Below are 16,978 nucleotides of genomic sequence, written 5' to 3'. Positions count from 1 at the left end.
TGTGAAGAGCGCCTACACCACCCTTGAGGTTTGGGCTACATGCTTTATTAATATTCATGATGCCAGGAACGGTCTGTGCAACTCAGTGCACACAGAAGCAAACGCTGTGGCTTCGGCCTGCAAAGGACTGCAGCACTCCACCTCTGCATTCACTTTTGCAGAGTCCCAGTCTTAAAAGGAAGAGGGTCACAATGCCACAGAATGTGACACAGCCGAAAGGGACGTCGAAGAGTGCATGCATCAGCTCATTTGGCTGTCAGGTGACCCACTTGTTGCTTTGCGACTGCTGGGTTGGCCAATAGCCTTGGTTCCTTCTCTCATGAACTCCCTGGCTAACAATCCCCCCTCTTTTGCCTCTCAAAGGAGAGGCAAAGGTTCAACTAGCACTTCTGTACCAAAAGCCACAGAGGCAGACAGCAGCGTCTGCGCACTGCGCTCGGGGCCCCTTCTACCCCGCTGGAGATGTTAGGATGGATCTTGCGCAAGCTAGTTCTCTCTGGGTTTGCCTCGTGCCAGTAAATTTAGTCATCATCTTGGAGGGAGAGTCACCTTCCTGTTGATGCACAGTTCAACCCTTGGGTGCTCAAAAAACTGTAAACACTTGAAAACAACATTATATCAAATATGCTACATTATCGTTTAAAGACAAACAATAAATGTACAACAACGTATTGTAAAACAAGCTGTTGAACTTTTACATCACAGTAAACCTCCGACCATACATTCAATGCACATAAATTTAAAGCTACATTTTTATAGTACCATATATTCTATCCTGCGCCGGTTCTCATGCTTTCAGTGGTAAAGCTGTTTAATATGGTGGATGAGCAACACTTGGTTACGTAAGGCTAAGGAAATTTGTGCCATGCAGTCTTTTCCCCATCGAAGGCACTGGAATGCCTCATGCTCTCTACAGAAATGTGGCAGAACAGGGAGAGGGTGTGGCGCAGCAACTAGAGCTGGTGACTTTGGAACTGAGGAACCGGGTTCAAGTCTCGGCTCGACATCCTGTGATTGTGAGCAAATCACTTAATCTCGCCATGTCCACAAAAAATGAATATGTCCTTGTGTAATGTAAGTGGCGCTCATGTGAAGTCGCCACTAACTTTGCGTCAATTGTAATATTAAAACAAGCAGAACGAGGGTGGGGGAAGACGGGTGAAGCTGCGAATGGGGAGAGGGTTTGTGCGGCACGTTGATTTGTAAATAAAAAGCCAAATGAAATAAATACTCCCGCAAACCACCAGCTGGAAACGAAACATACCATCTGTTTCTAAAATAAAAATGCCACAATAGATGTTAGCGTACTAATAAAGAAAAATAGTAAATACTAGACTGGAAGTTGTTGGTCGAGCAGCTGGCCAGCCACAAAAAAATGAAATAGTACTTACAGAGTATCATAAATAACTGTAAGAGTAGGAGCACATGTAACAGGGGAAATCCCTATGGGAGGTTACAAAAGTCAGAAAGGAGAGACTAGTTGGCTATTTAACCAAACAAAAGCCAGCATTTACAAAGGACAGAAAGAGGAACCAATTAAAAAGATGGGCGGTGCTCGTAGCACATATACTGCACACAGCATGTCTCGAAGAGCAGTGCATGCGCTGCCTAGGCAAAACCTACAAATGTGAGAAATAAGGCAGAGCGAAAGATAGGAATGACAAAGGGAGAAAGCAGTGATGAATAAGAACCCACAAGAGAGAGATAAAGAACCTGGAATTGTAGTGTGGTGGAGGAAAGTCGCTTGAGGAGGAATCAAGACTAGGCTGTTTTGGTATTCGGTATATGTCTGGGAAAAGGGCAATTATATGTTGCAAAAAAGAAGTTAACCCCTCACCATGCCTTTAGGACATAAAGTACTGACCCTTGACTGGAAGGTTTTGTCAGCCTGTTTCTCTGATACTCAGTATGTGATCTATGTTGCTAAAGACCTGGCTAAATTCCCTTTCTTGTTTCCTTTGTTTTACTTATTTTCTTTGTTTGGCATATGGTGCGGAGAAGTTCCTCTTGTTACATCGAGAAGCTGCTTTGATATCTTTATTTTATTGTTTTTAAGCTGGGTTTTGCAACACACTGATGTCTTGGAATTTTGGAATTCTGTTTTAGTTCACAGTTTGACACACATGTTCTGGGACTTCCATAGCTGTGTGCCATTAAACTATGTGTGCTGGTTGTGTTTTTTGCACCAGTCTCCTTTTCTCCAGTTATGCCCGCTTTTCAGTCTGTGCCAAGAGTGGCAGAGATCATGCAGTGTACAGGGCCCTTCTGTTCTACCCATCTCATTCCTAGACATTGTGTCTTACAGAAGACGAAGATGCGGGAGGGAGGCTAGGCAGTGAACTTTATGATGGTATTTGATGTTTTTGATGGTTAATTTTGGAATTATAGTGAAAATCATAACCCAGTCCAAAAATAGAAAAAAGGAAATGTATGGACTATAGGTCGAATCCAAATGAGATTACAAACAGGATGAGAAAAGTAATAAATAGTACAATGTTCAAATACAAATTTACAAAAGCAACCAAGTTGAAATAAGAGAGTCGGATATCTCTTATTTCATCTACAGGTTTAAACATCTGGATTGGAAAAGGTAAAGAACAATCATGCAGGATCAGTTTCAAATTCATTCTGTCCAATTTCTGCTATCCTGGTGGGTCACAGAGAGGTTTCCTTTTCTGCATATCACTAATGAAACAGTCCTTCATATGTACCGAAATAATGAATTCAGACACTTTAACATTTTCATGTGACATTGCCTCGCTGGATCCTACAAAGGACAACCTTATTTGTCGGCTCCGAACAAGTTTTATTTTGAAGGGCCAATGATTCATAATTTAAACCTTTAGAGAGATTTATAATTACTATGTTTTATTTGCCATATATTTTAACCTGTAACTTATCAACTTTTAGTCGCTTTGAGGTTTGGATTTTTATGATATTTCCGGGGCTAAAGCTTTCAGACCGGTCAGAAAAAGGGGCCACCACACAGTTGCGGCATCCTCTTTGAATCACTGTGGCTACTTAGGTTTATAGTCTATAAATGTATGTCTACTATAGTTTTATTACTTGACATACTGCTGGTAACTTTGGTACAATGTCTGTTGGCACAACCTACGTGTATGTCGTCATAACTATCGGTTAGACGTTTAATTGACTTGGGTACTGTTGACGTCTACTGGAATGGCTGTTGAAATATTAATTACTAGTGTTGTGTGGCTATCAGGCAGCCCAGGGGGCTAGATGTGGCCTGTTTTGAATTGAGTAGCCCTTACTAGAGATTGGCAGTTTACATCTTTTGAACCCCCGCCAGTCTTTTCAGATGGAACAGCAGGCAAAGGAGCCACTGAAATAGCCATTTCCTGGAATATGATGGCATTGAACTGGTGAACTACCGTGTGAGGATCCACTTGTTTGTCGCCTGTAGAGTACTATTGCCGATTATAATGATGATTGTAATAGAAATGGTGACGGAGATGGAAAAAATAGGGAGCTGGAAGCCCCTAAATCCTGTTTATTGCTTGCCAAAGCCTGATTAATAATCAATTTAAGGCATACTTCTGTTTTTTTTTCTGTACATCATCCATTTTCCTCCCTTTGGATGTTCAATCTCCATCTTATACTTCTTTCAAGGATGGACAAGATGCAGGTGAAGATGTTAACCCCATGATCCACTATTAGTTCCCTGTCTCCACATTCAGGCCTCGGCCACCTATGGACCATCTAGTGGCCTTTTATTTTGCATGCTAATTGTAAGGTATAAGTGTAAACTCAGAGGCACATTGAATGAAAGAACGGGGAAGTTACTTTCTCAATCCATGGTGTTTTTGTGCTAAATGACACTGTCCTCAATTACCATATTTACTTCTGTAGCCCAAAAGACTTCACACACATTTTAACTGTAGTCTGAGATGCTTCGAAAAAGATGTTTCTACCTGTTTACAGAGCTATTGCTCGCTTCCCTTTAGGAAATATAGTTATGTATACACCCTCAAATGCATGTAAACTTTTCAATGCCTTGGTCCACAGAACACACATAAAGGGCTAACCAGGCCAGAGCCTTAATGACAACTTTACTGCACAAAACAAATGAGATACCATGTAGGTAGCAGGGTACATGAGAATCGGTCTAGACTGCAGTTACAGAATTAAGTATACACAAAGCGGCTAGTAACAAGGTTACTCAACCCCTTACCTTTTGCTATGTCCTTACACTTGTCTGTGGCAAATGATAAGATTCAACAGTTGCTTGTCTTGAACCACAGGGCAAGACTTGACGGTAACTGCAAAAGGGTGTCCAAACCTGGTGTGGTTTAATATGCAGTCATGCAGCTGTGAGGAATAAGATAAGGACTTGTGTAACAAGGATTATCAATAAGTAATTGGAGCATTAGAAAGTACTAGCATCTAAGATAACATTTTGTTCATGACTGTAGTATCATGTATTTGAAATAATACCAACAACACATTTTTCTTTAACAGCTGATATTAGTTTGAGCCACTATGTTTTGGTGTGCTTCTGTGTGAGACAGACTGCTTCCAAGACTTTTTTAGAGTGACCATTAAATAATAACTAACATGCACACAATTCAGCCTAAGCGTCTAAGTAATCCTTCGGTTGTGCGTTGAATACAGTAGGTAACAGTGAAAGGTTTGTGATGCACTATTAAGGCATCATTGAGGTTACTGAATACAAGTATATAATTGTCGAATTTGAAGGAAGAAGCCTTTCTTCTTGTTTGGTCCTTCAGTCATGTAATGAATAACCAAGCCTGTACAATGCAAAGAATATCAGGACTAACTACTTCTGTTTCGGGAGGTAAAAATATGTCTTGACTTGAAAATGTTTACAAGGATGTGAGTAGGCAGCATTGCCATAGGAATACTTTTCCCAAACCCCTAAACAACTACTGAAATGGATGAGCTATAGATTGCTTAAATTGAATCCCAGTGAACCGGGTCCCTCAAATGTGTCATAGTGGTGTTTGAGTCACGATTAATAAGGTATATGTCCCCTTATGTGGCACATGCAAAGGAAGTTAGTGTGTGATCAGTTTGAGACAGAGGTCTGGCCAAGAGTCTGTAATTGTAAGGAGTAGGTGGGCTATAGCACTAACTGGTATCTGCAGTGGATGGCAAAGTGAGAGTTCGAACATACATGGACGCGAGAATGAGGAATATGAATATAGTTACCCCAGTTCGCTGTCAGCTGGCTTGCTGATAGTAGGGCAGGTGGTGGTGAATCTTGAAGGGTTGACCAGGGTGCATGTAACAAATCTGTTGCATTAGATAAGTATACTTGTGCAAAGAGATTTATATGGGCCATGGTCTTTTGAATGGTAAGACAGGGTAGGGTGTTCACATCTTAAGAGTGGAGTGGTAATAGGTGGCAAATAAGGTGATTAAGGTTGAAAGCCATGTTTAACATCAAAGTGAGCTCCGAGATTTCAAGTGGGAGGGGAGAATGAAGTCAATGGAAAGGACTGGAAGATTGTAGTGAACCATATAGTGTAAATGGCATTCATGTGGGGAGGGTGGGACAGTAAGCTATGGGATGCCATTGGTATGAAATGGTAGCGAAGCATTCAATTATGCAGCCTTTAAGTGATGTGAAAAATGTGAATCAGAAGAGCACTGTCATATTGATATCCTGAGAAAACATTGATTTCAGGAGTACATCGTTACTAACATTATCAAAGGTGGCCAAGGCAAGCAGAAATTGATGGAGCTTGAGATTTGAGTATGAATAGACAAAATGGAGAACATTAGGGGCCAGCCTTTCAATTATTGTGGGGAAAACAGGAGTGTGACCACTTAATTAGAGCTGACAGTCTAAATTGAAAGACTGCTCTGATATTTGTTTAGCTTACATGTCTAGGATTAATTCACTGCCTCGCATAACGGTTGATATTGTATAGATGTCATTCACAAATATTTACGCTTTTAAGATGTAGCAACCCATAAGCTCATGGAGATACTTTTCATTTGAAAGTAGTTCATCAGGACATTTGGATCATAGTTTCTCTTATTTTTTTTTTATCTTCTGAAAAACATTAATTTTCAGGTCTTTTTAAAAGTTCAGCATGCTCTGCCATTTTATGTATGTGTTTTGTCCTAGGCACTAATTCTTTTAAGCTCCTTTGGGAGTTTAGCACGATTTTGTTTAAATTTAAATTAATCATTTTTGTTGTTTTCCTCCTAGGTTGATCCAAAAGAATACATGTTCAATGGATTGAAAGATCAAACTGTGGGACGTTTGCCAGGAAAGGTCGCAGGGCAGCAGTTTGCTATTCAAGAGTGTGAGAACTGCAATATCTACATTTTTGACCACTCTGCGACAATCACGATTGATGACTGCACAAACTGTCGCATCTTTCTCGGGCCTATAAAGGGCAGTGTGTTTTTCCGCGATTGTAAGGACTGCAAATGTGTTGTTGCTTGTCAGCAGTTTCGCACTCGGGACTGCCGGAAGCTGGAGGTCTTCCTCTGCTGTGCCACTCAGCCCATTATTGAGTCCTCTACTGGTGTGAAGTTTGCCTGCTTTCAGTACTACTATCCAGAGCTTGCATTCCAGTTCAAGGATGCCGGCTTAAGTATCTTTAACAACAACTGGAGCAACATTCATGACTTCACGCCAGTGTCTGGAGAGAACAACTGGAGCCTCCTCTCAGAGGATGTTTCTGTTCTAGATGCTGTTCCTTTGCCAGACTCTGAAGAGCTCAAAGCTGTCCGGGTTGCTACAGACCCTAACAAGAGCATCATACCTGTGACCAGGGGTCAGCGACCAAAGAAAAGTGATGAATCATGTTTGGTTGTGTTTTTTGCTGGAGATTACACCACGGCAAATGCTCGGAAGCTGATTGATGAGGTAAGCCATTGTTTGAAAATTAGTGTTTTTTTGTAGTTTTACATTATACCTTTGATTACTATAGAGCTGAATCAATAACTAGCAACTCTTAATTATTAGTTGTAGAAGTTGCTGTTTCTGTTTATAGAAAACCTATAGTCTTTTAGCTGGGGGCCATATTTCACCTCCACTGCTGTCTGATGCATTCCATCTTTTGAACCTTGGGGTGAAAATGCAGATTCACAAAGCTAGGGCTTTAAAAGTCGTAAATGTGCCTACATTTTGATCACATGCCCTAAAATGGAATCACAGAGGTTTCTAGGAGTAGTTTGTGTAATATTTGTCTTTCTTAGATTTCGTTGAGTACTCCAGTCCTTAAAATATACACATGCAGAAGTTCCACCTGCCGGAAAATTCTGTACGCTTGAATATTAAACCACTGTGCATTTATAGGTTTGATTTTCCCAAACTGAGGAAACCATGCCACTTAAGCTCACATTTAAAACAGAGGTATTTTCTCCCCTTTCCTACTCTGGAAGCGTGCTTGCTCAAGCCCTTGACAAGGAAAAATGTGTAAGTGTTTCCAGGGTGCGAATCAACGTGCAAGGAATATGTGAATACCGACTGAAAGTTTGTGGGTCCTCCTACGATTGTACGGCGACCCGCCTTTCCATTGGCAAGGATACAATTCCATCAGTCCTGATTCTTATGGAATTGTACCCTCCTATTTAATTACTTTTTATGTGCATTGAGGTTTAATGTTGATATGCAAAAACATTTGTGAATCGAGCTCATAGAGTTAAAAATAAAACCTATTTCGAAGCAGATGTCGTCTTTAAAGAAGTACTGCAAAAGGGTCTCAACAGCCTGCCTGAAGCCTACCTCAATTTGATAAAAGCCTAGTGCTTGCATCAAACATTTGTTTTTAGGTGGAAGCCTACCAGACAGCACAGCTGCCTGGTTGCAAAGACATGTTGGGGACATGCTAGAAGCTGAACTAGAAATGCATTCTGTCCATTGCTTACTATTTGCTTTGCCTTTTGTCAGTCACATTTGTATGCTCTCTCTTTGCTGGCTTTATTTGTTGAAGGCTGTCCAGCTTGAGCTAGTCCCTTCCATGGAGCATACTTGGTTTGTCCAGAGTGACTGTTTGTATTCTTCCATAACTGCTTGCTTTTTGGGAACTCTTTTCTTTTTTGTGAAGCACTTCATGAGAATGCATGTTTTAAAGCTGTCCATACTTGCATGCTTCTCCTCCCCACTGCTCTCTGTATGACTTCTGTATGCGTTTTGTGAATTCTGCAGTCACTTTTACCAAAAGCTGTTTATGCATGAAAGTGTATGTTCAGGGATCGCTTTTCTCAGGGTGTATTTCACTAGCCGCCATAGCATACTTCCCACTGGGATGCCAGAAGCTGTCATTTTGTAGATTTGTAGGTCAATTAACAGGTGAAGAGAGCATGGTGTTATCTTAATAGCATGAAAAGAAACATCTCTGGGCCATTTACAGCTTGACCAGGGACCTGAACAGACAGTGTTTCTGTTTCTACTTCTGTCTGCTTTTACATTTCTTACTGCTGTTAATGAAATGTGTTCCTTTAATACAAAAAAAGCCACTTAGCAAACGTTTTTTTAAATTTCTTTGGGACATCTACTGATACGTTTCAGTCGTTAACAGTTCTATTTAGTTTTCTATTGGGATATCTTTCTGCTGGATGCTTATGTACTGTGAGCAAGTGTTGCTTTGACCTCTTGGAATCTGCTTTCCACTAAATACAACACTTTAGCAAAAGTTGGCTAACTCATTTCTTTCATTTATTGTTTGGCAATTGCATGTGCTCAGAGTTGCCCTTCTGCATTTAGGGCCATAACAGTATAAATGAATTTTGTTTTGTTTTCATAATGGTAGCTTGTTCCCAACTCACACACTGTTGCACATGTGCTTTTTTTGTAGGAATAACCTAATACAAAATGTATCTTTCCTAGATGGCTTTGGACCCATCACGTTAGGGAGACCATGTACTGTTTTTTTCAAACGCCCATGCTCTTTTTAATAAACCCCCCATGAATTTGATTATTTGGAACCCTATATTAAATAGTACATGTTGTAGGCCACTAACGAAGAAGCCGCCAGCAAACAGCAGCTCAAGGGTCACATCTGCCTCTTGTCTCTATTCTTGTTTGTTAACTTGTATTACTTCACCATGGATGCCTTTACCATGCATGGCATTAGTTATGCTTTTATTCATTCCAGGTCGGGTTGGATGGTATTTTACCAATACAAATCTGTAATAATGTGCCTGAAGTGGTAAAAGGCTTTTGTCATTTTTTAGCTCAGCGTGAACGGTACTATGCTAATCCTATGCTTAAAGGCCTTGCTGTAAAAATGGTAAAAGGCTTTGTCACTTTCTAGCTCGGCTTGGACGGCACTGTGTTGATCCTAGCTTAAAAACTTTGCTAGAAAAACGGACATTTGAAGTGAGCAGATTCAGATTGTCACTGGTATTGTAGGGTGCTTCATTATATAGGAACCACTGTACACATATACATTTGGGAACTACCCAGAGTTCCTTGCTTCCATTTTTGCATAATTTATGCAGCAGTCTAAACCTGAAAGGTTTATTTCTCACATTTTATTTGTAACCTGCCTAAAATTACCCTTACCACCCTTTACCACTACTCACCCCTAAACCCCCAAATTACCCTTATCACCCTTGGACACTACCCACCCCTAAACCCTAAAACTACCCTTACCACAATGTACCAGTGCCCATCCAAAACTCTAAAATGACCCTGATCACCCTTAACCACTACCCACCTCTAAACCCTAAAATTACCCTTACCACCCTTTGCCACTACCCTCCCCTAAACCCTAAAAATACCCCTACCACCATGTACCACTGCCAACCCCGAAACACTAAAATTATCCTAACCACTACCCGCCTTAAACCCTAAAATTACCTTTACCACTCTTTGCCGCTACCCACGCTGAGACTTAAAATCTGATAGAGACAACTAGCAGCAGAATCCTTACCTTTTATTTTCCCAGGCGTCAGACTGGATCCGGAAGATTTTTCTTTGAACAATACCCCTGCGCACTGGTAGGTTGCGTCTGTTGGCTCTGCATGACATTGTCGGTTTCATCTGCGCTGTTGTGACGTCCACATCACCTATATAGGCACCAACTCAGTGGACTGACGTCCATTCTTTTTTTTCTGTGCCCGTCAAGCGCTGATCTGTGAAGAGAGCTACCCTCTGTCACTTTTTGACAGGCTTTTTTGACTGTTGTCGACCCCTTTTGGGTGTGTATGTTTTTTCCATCATGTCTAAGAAGACTTCTTGGTTCAAACCTTGCGGCGCCTGTCACTGCGGCATGTTGGTGATGAACCCGCACCTGGTTTGCCTGTGGTGCATTGAGCGCGATCACGACTCAAATTCGTGCTCCGACTGTCTGGTCATGGCTCCGAAAACCTTTGAGTAAATGGTCCATAAAGCTACTTGTGGCCCGGCAGTCGGCCCCACATCGTGTGACTCTTAGGAGATCTCATTCACGTTCCCAGTCAACAGGAAGTTCTGGGCAACGCTCCAGGAGTCCCAAGTCCTCTTTGTCTCACTCCAAATCATCGGGACTCTCAGGTAAGAGGCGTAAGAAGCACAAGAAGTCGAAGCATGCTTCGAATTCTCCCCATCTGTCGGTTGACATGACGGAGGAGTCTCTGCATACTAGACCTCGTTCTTCAGAACCTGCGCCTGGGTCGACTCCGCGCCTCCCCGATTTTCCGGGAGCCTGAGCGACGCTCGCCCAACTCCAAGAGTTCTATGAGGCCATGCACCTCATTTTTGGGCGGCCTGACCCTCCCGACTCCGATATCCCCCTATGGATCCGGGAACTGATCTAGTCTTGCGCCGGTAGTACAATTGCGACCTTCCCCTGTGCTGGCCCCAGCGCCGATGATCCCAGCGCCACTGGTGCCCCCCCCGGCAGTGCCAGCCCCATTCTAATCCTCAACAACCTGGAGCCGGTACCGCGTCGACCGATGCTAATTCCAGCACTGATAGAACCTCCAGGTCCTAGGTCATTTCCTGAGCCCTATTCTGAGGGGATAGGAGTGGGAGAACATTGGAAGGGGTCGCTGAACCCTTTAGAAGACCAGCATTATCAGGAAATGGACTGGTATGAGGAATTGGGTGAAGCCAGTATACTTGACGCCTATCCAGATTCTGGCATGCTTTTACCCCCTACGGTGGCTACGGCGGAGGGAGCGTCATTTGCTATGATGGTGCGAAGGGTGGCTGAGGTCCTTCAGCTCCATTCCGTGGCGGTCAAGACTAATATCTTGAGGTAGGTCCCGCAGCCTGGTGTCTCCTCTTCGGAAACCTTGCTGCCTTGTAATGAGGCCCTTACAGATGTCCTACTGGGAACTTGGTCCAAGCCCAGTACATGGACTCCTGTGAGTAGGACAATTGCCCGCCGTCACCACCCAGCTCCAGGTTGGTGGTCCAAGCCTCTACCTCCGATGGTGCGTTCCCTTCCACTCCCCAAGACAGGGAATGCAAGAGGCTGGATAGTTTAGGTAAGACCTTTTTTTTCTTCCACCAGCCTTGCATTTGAGTCAGGGAATAGCTTATTGGGCTGTTATTCCCACACTCTCTGAGAAACGGTTGTGCAAGTGCTGCCACAGGTCCCAGAGGAGGCCCAGGCCATCCTCTCCCAAGCAGTGTCAGGCGAAAGAGATACAGCAAAGTTCGCCATCCATTTTTGTCTCGATACGACCAACTCGCTTGGCAGAGCAATTTCATTGACGTGGCTGTTAAACGCCACGCCTGATTAAGAAGTTCTGGCTTTTTAGGCGATGGCCAGGCCTGTCTCATCGACATGCCCTCTGGTGGCACCCGTCTCTTCGGAGACAAGACAGACATGGCGCTGGAACGCTTTAAGAACTCACGGGCTACGGCCTAGACGTGTGGCCACTGAGAGGCCCACGACTTAAGTCTGCCTTTCGCCCATTTCGAGGCTACAGAAGTGGCTTTCAGCCGTGCCAGCCCTATCCTAGCCACAAGACCACGCAAGTTTCACAACCTCCGGGTGGCCGAGGGCACGGCTCGTTGCGACCCCATCGAGGTCGGGTCAGTGCTCCACTGCACCTGCAGTTTCCGCCTCCAAGCCCTCCTAGTCTTGCCCTTCTCGATACATGGATTCTGCATTCGCTGGGGTTCACTATCAACGTGCCGAAGTCACATCTGACTCCCTCTCAGGTGGGAGAGGCAGGAGGGAGTGGGGTGAAGGGTGGAGGGTGGAGGATGGAGGGGTGAGAGGGGGGAGAGGGGAGAGGTGAGAGGGGGAAGAGGGGGAGGGGAGAGGAAGGAAGTTCACTCCACAAGTTCCACCAAACTGCCGAACTCATGAAGGCAGGTGCTCCCCACGTGAGGGTGGACTTGCGAATAAATACAACCATTCCTCCAAAGAAAACTGTGGACACTCACGGGGTCAAGTTTAAAGAATTTATTCATCCTTCAAGTAAACGCGTTTCGGCAGAGTTGCCATTCTTAATGCTTGCTACGTTAAAAACACACAATTCAAATAATGTCACTTAAATCTGACATGCTGCACTCCCATTGGACAATAACATGCAAACACGAAGGAAGGGCTGCGCCATCCAAGTAAAATACAGATGGGCTGATTATGATGTAGGTAGGAGTTGCCTCCAGCAGACATCATTGCGGAATTGAGACCACGACCTCCGATCGGCGGTCCCGACCACATAATTACGATGCAACAGCACATGGTGCGGTCACATACTCCCATTTCTCTATGGGAGCTTGTGCTGCAGCCGTAAATCGGCCGTAACACAAGCTCCCATTTTGTGCTCATCCCTACACCGCATGGTAGGCACCTCACGGTGCCTGACACATGGTGTAGGAATGAACGGGGGCACCATAGATGCCCCCTTGGCCCCCAACCAGAGGCTGCAGGGAGAAAGGGGCCCTGCTAGGGGCCCCCAAACTCGCTTTCCGACAGGCTTTCCATGTCGGAAAACCCGGAATGGAAAGACTGTCAGAAACCGAGCATCGTAATCCCAACGGCGTAAACGCCATCAATTGGGAGTACATGCCGGTCTCTGACTGGCCGACAGGCTCCTTGAGCCCATAGGAATCCAGTTGGAAAGAACGTCCGGTTTCAAATCCGACCGCCTAGATTGTAATTAAGATGGTAGGAATTGAAACTGTCGATGTCGGTCAGAAAGCCTCCGACCAGAGGTCCGAGGGTTTCCGTCCGACATCGAAATAGGCCCCTTAGTGTTCTGCCCCCATATTATTAGCATGTCAATGTCTCATTATCCAAATGGCAGTATTAGCGTTTTGTAGATGATATCAAACGTATACACCAAATTGTACAATCTTGCCACTCATAAGCATGTTAAAAAACATAATACTTGCTAATGTCTGCATGCCAATGGAAATTATTCAGTCGTTCCCTACAAATAACTTTGCTGGCTCAACAGCTGGTAAACACAAAATCCGAGGATATGCGGTCTCTGGGCCAAAATTCTGCAACTATGAGCTGAAAGATTCCTTGCATATGCATTTGCGGTTGGCGAAGAGGTAACGTAGGGATATTTTAACAGCACCCCTGCAAGGAGACACACAAGACTGTAACGGGCACGCAGGATTGAAAGGTACACTCCTGTGTGAGATAAAACTACTCCCAGGACAATACATGACAGCCCACATTGGGAATTAAACATGTATATATACTTATCTTAAATATGCGTAACTTGTCTGGTCAAAGCTGTTTCCCGTTTATTATTGCTTTAGGATTGCATTTTTTTTGGCACAGATTTGCAGCCTTGACCATATTATTTAGTTCTAGTCACAAGAATACGAGTTCAAAATAATGTTTTTGCCATATTCATAAGCCTATTCAGTTAATAGCTCTTGTTTCACTCAATTGATGATGATCTCATTAGGAAAAGTCTAAAGATACCATGGGGAATATGTGACCATTGTATTGTTACAGTATACACAACTTAGTTGATCGTTTTTCATAAGAAACCCCATTTTTATTCCCGTATTTTATGATTTTTTATAAACTGAAAAGATGATAACCAAACATCCTTAGATAATGGATTTTTGTAAAATATTTTTTTTATTGGTTTCATTCAAGCATGAGGTACATAAAACCGTAAGCATTGGTATTCCAAGCAAAGTTGTACTTAACAATGGACATAGATTATGTCTTTCATATTTTGTAATATTGATCTGTCAGCATCTGTCAAGCCGGGTGAGTCCTGTGGCCATATCGCATTCAATTCCATCCCTATGTAGTGTATTGGCCCCCTTTGTGAATAGGATCTGTTATGTACAAAAAGGCATGATACAGCGTCTGGGGTTCATTTCCTAGATAAGGTTAAATGTCACAATCTTGTTGTGGAAAAAGGTGTAAAATTGATTTGTGGTACAATTACTAGAAACAAATTATTAAACCAAAATCACACTAGAAGTTAACCCACTATGTGTAACACTATCCACAATCAAAACAACCCTCTAAAAACCCAAGCACCGTCTAATATTCACTTAACATTACCTGAATCTCATCACATTCTGTTCCACATCTCACCAACCACTTCTTCACAGACCTTGATAAATCGCCTCCATCTTAGAGTTTTATTAGTGTGGGAAGTTGGCCTGGTATATGATGTTCACTAGTTAAAGTGACCACCTTGTACCATGCCAAGCAACCCTTATGGTGTGTGTTAGACCTGTCAGCCCTTTGGGTGGTCCCTCCTCATCATTATTTATTTTGTCCCACTTTTGCCTCAAACCCTGTTATGAATTTTTCCTTTTTTTTTGGGGAACCACCAGACTTTTTAGTGTTGATGCAGGGTCAGGGAGCCATTTTCCCTACCCCTGGAACTTCTGTCTGAGGGCCTGTGAGACAAAATGGTGGCCACCTGTGACATCATCAGAACCCACTGGAGATTTCTAGAACCTTCTGCAACATTCTGGAACCCTGTGACAGTTGGAGGCGGTTTAGAATGTTGGGAGGCCATCTCAGTGTGGCAGTTGGCAACTGACTAGAGAGGAGAGAGGAGCAGTTCAGAAGGAGGTCGGAGTAAGGCAGCAGGGGTGGAAACCAGTGCTTGGAGTGGGGTCCAGAAACCCACCCTTGATGCTAGTCCCTACTGACCAAGCCCAGCCTAGAGTCCTGTGTGGAACCAAGACAAGAAAAACCACCTTAAGGACCTAAATATTGTGAAGAGGCCTTAAAGAAGAAGACCAGCAAGTTCCTGACCTGTTCAGCAGTGTCCTCCTGGAGTCCTGACGTCGAGAAGCCTGGAGACCTGGAGCCCGAGGTGGAGAAGCGGCGCTGACAGAAAGCAGACGTCGTACCCGGAGCCGCCAGAGGTCGAGTGAGGGCGCCGACGGAGGTCGTGGAGAGTCACCGGAGGTCGAGCAAGGAACCACCCGAGGTCGAGTGAGGGCGCCGACGGAGGTCGTGGAGAGTCGCCGGAGGTCGAGTCGGGAGTCACCTGAGGTCGAGGTGAGGCGTCGACGGGGGAGTGAAGTCCGCCCTCCGGAGTCGCCGGAAACCAAGGTGAAGCGCGCAGGAGGTCGGGAGTGGAGGTCGCACTCCGGAGTCGCCTGAGGTCGAGGTGAAGCGCGCAGGAGGTCGGGAGTGGAGATCGCACTCCGGAGTCGCCGGAACCCGAGGTGGAGCCGACGGAGGTCGGGAGTGGAGGTCGCACTCCGGAGACACCCGGAAGCGGGGAGACCGTGACCCTGTGACGCCGGAACACGACATCGAGCCAAGGCCGCCCAGCGACATCGATCCGGAGCCGCCTCACGGCACCGACCCGGCGTCAGGTAAAGCAGATCGACGCGACATCGAACCGAGGCCGCCCAGCGACATCGAACCGGAACCGCCAGACGGCATAGACACGGCGTCAAGTGGAACAGATCGACGCGACATCGAACCGGAGCCGTCCAGCGACGTCGACCCGGCGCCGAGCGGAGCCGATCATCGTGAAAAGGGCAGTAAGTGGTAGAAAGGGCATCTGAGGCCCTGTGGAGCCCTAAAAGACCATTCTAGGGGCTAGAGGGGTGTTAGAACCAGCCTGGGAGTGCCAGGGGTGAACTGAGACTGGTGCAGTGACCTCTGGGAGGGGTTGTGTATTTTGGGAGAGCCAGATCCCTAGGTTACCCTTAGTCTACCTCAGTGCAGGCCCAGCCTTGACCAATCTAGGTGGGTCACCCCTCATGTCATCCAAATGACCACAAGCTGTACTTGGGCATAGTAAAACCAGACTACCTCATAAATGTGATCTGATTTGCAATTGTTATTGATTGCTTATATTATTTATTGAAGGCGTTTTATTTATGGTCTGACTGTATTTATTCCTGCATAGTATTTATTGTCTGACAGTATTTAATTGCCCTCTGTATTTATTGCACCTATATTTATTCAGTGTTTATTTATGACCTGATCCTATTTATTGAGACCTCACTGGGGTATTATTTATTTGACCTGCTATTTTCAAGTAAAGTCTTATAGTATTGTATGTATGTTTTGAACCCTGCAACTAAGAGAAAATAAGATAAAGACAAGCTACTTTCTTTCATAATTTTTACGGTGTAGTGTCGTTTTTGGAACGGATGAACGCATGGTTATTGTGAGGGTGTGACGTACGCTTCACACGGTGCCTGACCCCCAACCGGTCGAGCCAAGCTACCGTTGTGCTTGGAAACCTGGTGACTGCTGACCCGGTTGCCCGGTTTCCAACATAAAATTGGTGTTCAGCGGTGGGATAGAGCTGTGCCTGCGTCCACTCGACAATAACTGTGGGTAGTCCATAGGCCTACACCGGGAGTTTTCTCCAAGCGGCCTTCCTAATTTTGAGTTTTGTTTTTTCCAAATTTACTTCTGGTGGTGGGAGGAGGTATTACAAAAGGTACCCCCCTGCATAGCTTCTGTAAGCAACTGTCTTCTATCCTGAGTGGGCAAAAAGGAGTTTGTATTGGAAGATGTGGAAACTTATACTGTGGCCCAACTCAGGGAGTTTTGTGAGCGAGAGGGGGTGTTCTGTCCCCAAGGTGCAAAGAAGGGGGAGGCACGTCGAGAAAGTAAGGTAGAGA

At 44.6% G+C, this 16,978-nt stretch overlaps 1 protein-coding gene across 1 annotated transcript in view; it reads left to right on the top strand.

Annotated features, from left to right (window-relative positions):
- The window catches only part of RP2 (RP2 activator of ARL3 GTPase), a 349,303-nt gene that overhangs the window by 81,410 nt on the left and 250,915 nt on the right, over nt 1-16,978 (top strand). The window contains exon 2 of the mRNA XM_085622855.1: nt 6,200-6,865. Coding sequence (XP_085478981.1) covers nt 6,200-6,865 — 666 coding nt within the window. The remainder of the gene's footprint in view (nt 1-6,199; nt 6,866-16,978) is intronic.

The sequence above is a fragment of the Triturus cristatus genome, chromosome 8 (assembly GCF_964204655.1).
Source record: "Triturus cristatus chromosome 8, aTriCri1.1, whole genome shotgun sequence".
Lineage (NCBI taxonomy): Eukaryota > Metazoa > Chordata > Amphibia > Caudata > Salamandridae > Triturus > Triturus cristatus.
Note: the sequence above shows the minus strand (reverse complement) of the source record. Positions and strands in the feature narration are given on the sequence as shown.